The sequence below is a fragment of the Macadamia integrifolia genome, chromosome 14 (genome assembly GCF_013358625.1).
Source record: "Macadamia integrifolia cultivar HAES 741 chromosome 14, SCU_Mint_v3, whole genome shotgun sequence".
In the NCBI taxonomy this organism is placed as follows: Eukaryota; Viridiplantae; Streptophyta; class Magnoliopsida; order Proteales; family Proteaceae; genus Macadamia; species Macadamia integrifolia.
In genome coordinates, this window is record NC_056570.1 from 22743377 (window position 1) to 22749372 (window position 5996).

At 38.7% G+C, this 5996-nt stretch overlaps 1 protein-coding gene across 1 annotated transcript in view; it reads left to right on the forward strand.

Moving 5' to 3' along the window:
• The first annotated feature begins 2918 nt into the window (after positions 1–2918).
• The window catches only part of LOC122061100, a 4630-nt gene continuing 1552 nt past the window's right edge, over positions 2919–5996 (forward strand). The window contains exons 1-2 of the mRNA XM_042624286.1: positions 2919–3110; positions 3207–3259. Coding sequence (XP_042480220.1) covers positions 3020–3110; positions 3207–3259 — 144 coding nt within the window. The 5' untranslated portion in view covers positions 2919–3019. The remainder of the gene's footprint in view (positions 3111–3206; positions 3260–5996) is intronic.

Here is a 5996-nt window from a genome sequence, read left to right on the forward strand (position 1 = left end):
TAAATTTTAAAATCTAAAACTTGTGACATATGCTGCTCAAGTGAGAGATTGTAAGATTTCTAATTAGGTGGGCTAGCATAGTCCAAGATTTATTTTTAAAATTGGTTTAGTGGTGTTGATTATAGATGGAGTAAGCAGAAATAATCCTATAATGGTAAGTGATCTCTATGCAGATATTGGATTTTATTAGCACACCTTAATGGTATGAAATATATATATTACTATGTGTGGACCTAAGATATTGTTTCCTTAATAGAGAGAAAACCCTAATTTCTTTGCAGGGTGTCCCTACCCTCACCCCTATATATAGTTATCACTGACCCATTAAGTGAGGCTAATGACCTAAAGCAAAAAGGAAAGAGGGTAGACAGACCAACATTGATTGTGTTGTACAAGGAACATACGAGAAGTCTTTTTGAGGAGTTCTTTTTCTTCAACCATGGATTCAGGTATGCCTAAAACGTGTCTTTGTAGTGTTTATCGTGTATGCTCATCGATCTTCATGAATCGTTTCGCATTTATTTTTTATCATCATGTTCTTGTTTGGAGCATCTCTATGAAAGATTCTGATAAGTTCTATTGAGTATTAAGAACAGAAAAATAATGCTAAAGTTGTACGCAGGAATGAGAATTTGGCTTGCAAGGGAAGGTTTTGCAGTCTATGGGATTTTGATTATGAGGGCCATTTATGAGAAAACTATTGGGTTGGAATCCTAGATATATCAAAAAAGGCTATGAAGATCAAGGGAGAGGGTTTTTTTGATTAAGCGACTTAAATGAGTACATCAGTAAGGTGCCATGAAATGAATTTCCACGGATAGAGAATGAGGTGCCACGAAGTTGCTTAGGTTGTTCTTGTGGATAGAGAATCACTTTCCATATGATTATATCAGTGGTACATATTTATTTATTTTTGGATAGAAATAAATGAAAGTGGAAGACAATTTTATGGATAAAAAAAATATCCCAGTTGCATGGTGTATGCTAAGGGTGTCAATTTGTAAGCGAAACCAAATATATTGATTCGGTTCAAATTCGGTTTAAATATATAAGTATTCACCTCAATTCAGTTCAGTTATGGTTTAGGGTATAAGAACCGTCAGTTCAAATCGAATCGTACTAAACTGGTATTGACTTGAGTATATGAGTATTCACATTTATTTATCTTTTTATTTTTGGATGGTAAGTATTTTTTGCAATTTATTACATATATTCAGATACTAAGATAACTTTGGAGTTTACAATGACCATAATATCCATAACTTGAGCCTATTATTGCTTTTAGTCCATCACAATCATGATTCAAGAGTGGAACCGTTTACAAAACCAAATTAAAATCGAGTTACAAAACTGAATTAAACCATATTACAGATCTGAATTAGAATCGAAATTGAGTCGAGCCAAATTCAATCAGCTTGAGTATACAAATATGAAACCGAGTCGGTTCTTGGTTCAATTTCTGTTTATCTCACCATCCTTCTGAACCGAACCAAAAAATTGGAATTGAGCCGGTTGACACCCTTAGGCACCGTTTGACAATGTTCCTACGGTTTCTGTGTCCAGAAATAGTAGAAACGACTTTTCACGTTTCTGGGAATGGAAACAAAGATTTTTGAATGTTTGATAAACCATTTTCTTGAAACGGATTTTTGGGATTCGATCGTATTTCCTCTGCTAAAGAATGCAACCTTTGATGAATTTTCTTTCACTGCTTTGGGATTGAGGAATTTTTTCGGACTTTTTACAATGGTTGTCATCCAAAGTCGTTTCTAGAAACGACGAAACATGTATGACTTGTTTCGCCAGTTGCGTTTCTAGGAATAGAAATTAATATAAATTTTGATTTATATTTCTAAAAACAAGAGAAACAAAAAGACTTTATCAAACGCTATTTAGGCCATTTCTCAATTTCTGGGAACAAGAAAACGCCGAAACAATAGAAACAGAACGTTGTCAACTAGTGCTTTAGTGTACCAACACTCCCATGTGTCTCTCTCTTCTCCATGTGAAAAGACATTCTTTGTCCCTTGTTTTAGAGGAAGAGAGCTAGTGTTGTCCGTGCTCTCAAACAGAAAACTACTTCCTGATTAAATATCATGGTTCAATCTCAATGAGTATAAAGAACAAAAAAAGAATGCTAAAGCAGTATTCAAATCTCTGATGTAGTAACAAAAATTCGATTTGCGAGGGAAATTTTGCACTCTATGGGATTTTTATTATGAGGGCTATGAGAAATCTGCACGATTGGAAGGCTATATACTTGATTTGGTGATCTTGTCAAAGATTGTTCTTAACTATTTTGGGAGGATAAGTGGTAAGATTGCATTTTTGTTCTTAACACGCGACGTAAAGGAGCACACTAATGAGGAACAATAAAATGGTTTTCCACAGAGGAGAGCGGCAAGGTCATTTCTTGTGAGTAAATATTTTATGTGAGAGTGAGAGTGATGGAAACATAGGTGTTATGATACCTTGCGCCTAGCTCATCTCTTTCTTGCTTTTCCCATAGGACCCAGTCATTATGGTGCATCGCAACCCTAGACAATAGGGGGGAGAGAGATGTCCATCTGGATCATCCCATCATTTAGCCACTGGTGAAGGATACTTTGTCTTTCATTTTTCATTCTCAATGCTCACTAGAATTTTAAAAGTTGGAACCGACCTCAAAGTCAGGCTCATCCAACTCTGAACCAAATCAAACCGGTCTGAAATATACCAATATAAGCTGGGATCAGATGAAACCCTCGAAAAGATGTATGGAGGTGCCGATTTGAAGCGACTTGAATTGGGATGGACTCAGTCGATATTGATTCGAATCAGTAGACTGTTTTTTCAAATGGTTCTCACAATCTCACCGACCTCACCTCTCTATCCATAGGTACGGGTCCAACCCGACTCGGTACTTCTCAACATTTATAAAAACCTTCAGTCCCTCAGCAAAGGGAAAGGGGAAGGGAAAGAGAAGTTTCGACAGTGAAGGGTTTTAGGAGAAAATCGAACCCTAAAAGAATCTGAAGAAATGACACAGAAGAACAATCTCTTCAAGGGGCAGAAGAAGCAGAAATCCATCCCTCCCAGCCGCCATGGCAAACCCCCTCAAGTTCGCAAAGGTTTACTCAATTCAATTATGAACTTTCAATTCGTCTCTGTCTCTCTCTGTCTCTCCCCCTCTCTCCTGCTAACGTGTTTTGAATTTGGGTTTTTAGGCAAGAGATGTATGAAGCCATCGAAAGTCACCAAGGACATGAATGCTGATCGTGTAAGTTCTCTATGACCTATCTTTCGTCTTTGTTTAATGGATGCCTTGCACTTTCACAAGCTCTAGTAATTAATTAGGACTTCCTGAGTCAGGAGTTTGATATGAATACTGTCCCTAGACTCCCAGAGGAGGCGTGTTATCATATTTTTTCTCGAAAGAGGGTTGGGAAAAAAATGGCTTATCCTTTTGGGATTGGAAACGCTAGTACAACTATTAGAAGATTACAAGATTTTTTGTTTGTTCTTTTTTTCTTCAATGTATGAAAAGATCCTTATGAGTTAGAAAAGAGAGAGCGCAGGGCTGGACATAGATTAGTCGGTTTCCCATCCAAAGGATATAAACAAAGTTAACTACCCTTGAAAACTCTACTCCTTCTTGTTGGAGATTATGCAAACTTATAGACCAACCTTGGGGTCCAATTGAACAAGAGTGGTGGTCAAAGATCCTAGCCTCTCCCAATAAATAGGAAAATCTCCAATATTCCTTCTTTTAGTCACAAAGACACTCAATAGAAGTGTTTGTTTATACAACTAGCTGTCTAGATTTCCCATGAATTTCTTGTGGCATCTTGGCCCCCACTGTACCACTAAGAGGCAATGGGTCTGAATACTTGTAAGCTATTGATCTTGACTTAGTAGTGACTACTTCTCTCCTGGTTCCATGAACAGCATCTCTCAAATTTTAGTTTGATGAGGTCATTTGACCGCAGGGAGTATAATTGGGCTATCCTTCTTGTCTGTTCAGAATTATCATAGCCATGGTCGCACTTGTTAGGTCTTGGTCTAAATCTCATTTGGTTAATCGATACGCACTTGTTAGCTCTTGGTCTAAACCTCATTTGGTTAATCTATTTGCTTGTTTCTGTAGCTTGTGCTATTTGGGTCTCATTCCTTTACTCTTTACCCAGTAAAGATTTACCAAATATGTGATCTATATGGTCTTGGGATCCTGATACTGATAGAATCCCTTGCATCCTTTGAACTATGAGTGATATTATTACATTGCCCCTAATGCTTCTCATGGAAAATTCCAAATTAGTCCCAAATTGATGGTTTAGTTCGGGTGCATCCGTGTGGTTTCCCACTAGTTGAATTTGAATCCTTTTCTACAAAGATCATGCTTTTGTGCTTTCGTGAAACAGAACTAAGAGACCATAACAATGGAAACTGGTTGAACTGAATAAGTATAGTGTCATGGAAAGTTTCTTGATCTTCTTCATCCAAATCCTTTGGAAGCCTGTATTATTTGTGGTAGGACCTCTTTAGGCTGTTATTCATGTGTGCGTGTGCATGTGCGTGTGCGTGCACATGCGGGTGCTGGTGCGGGTGCATGTGTGAGGCTCCTTTGCATTTTTTTCTTGGTTTTCCCTCCCTTTTCTTGTTCCTTTCCATTCCTATGCCTATTACTTCATCCTTAATTTCTCTTAATCATGGTGGAGGTCAATTTGTTTTTGGAGATTGTTGCATGCTTCCCTTGTGTGCAAGTTTCCCTGCATGTGGCTCGTCTGTGCTTTCCGAGGCGCTGCCTGTGACTCAGCATGGGAGAAGGGAAGGGGGTAGAACTGCACAGGAAAGTGTGCAAAGCATTGTCCAGGCAGCGCTTACCAAGCAAAGCTTTCTTGAAGAGGCTGGGCCGGTTCCTTTTCGGCGCCCGCCCTTTATTTATCGAGTGGAATGAAGTGTCGCTTCGGGAAACATGGGTATTGAAAATCTTAAAAACCCGTGGGTTCCCAATTTTGAAGGAATTCCTGCCAAGATGATGGATCCTACTGTAGGTGCCTCTACCTGAGCTTCGGGTGACTAATTCTACACCAACAAGCAATGGTCCTACTAAACAAGCAACTCCCTGAGCATGCTAGCGTGCCAGAACAAGGCCAGCCAAAGGCTCGCTTTCGCCCAACAGGTGGTCGTAGATCAGCTTTTCTTGCTTGGTGCGCCGTTCCTTCTGTTTCGCTCAATCTCCATCACAGGCCGCTCTGTCATTCTGATTTTTGGTTATATAGTCCCTTAATTATTTACTGCTTAGATTTAACGTCAAATAGAAAATATTTTTATTTGAGCGTTGCTTTATTTATTTCAAAGAGCTTTTGTTGAGACTTGTCTAGACATGCAATCCTTGGACAGGTGCATCTTTCTACCATGTGGGAGAGTTATGTGGCAATTATAACCTTTGGATATCTAGGAAATGGTGTGTATTGGTCACATCCCAAATTTGGCACCCAAATTCAATCATATACCCTCCCACGTATGTCCATGCACCCTCTCTTGGAAATCTTGAGTTATGTGTCTGCCTGTCCACAAAATTTTTCCCTATCTAAGCTGCCAAGTGGCAGAACTAGTTTGTGTCCAAATATTCCATTTTTAGGTTACTGTTCATGAAATTTGCTCCCTTAGTATAGCTTACCAGTGTAGTCGTAATGCATTGTTGTGGTTATTGTTTAAGAGCATGATTCTATAACTTTCAGGTTTGACTTTGGTTGTAAAGCAAGGGAGGAAATTCCAGTGCATTGCAAGATACCTAATATTGTCATCCCTAGTAATGCACACATGGTGGGATTTGCTGTTTGCACTTGCCGCTGTCCTACTGCCCAGAAGCGTGGGAAGATATTTAGTTTATTTTCCTTTTATAATATGACAAGCATGTCTCTGAATGAAGTGGAATGGAAAAACAGGATCCATGTAGCCAATCCCATTGAGTTGTGTCAAGGTTTAGTTTTTTTTTTTTTTTTTTTTTTTTT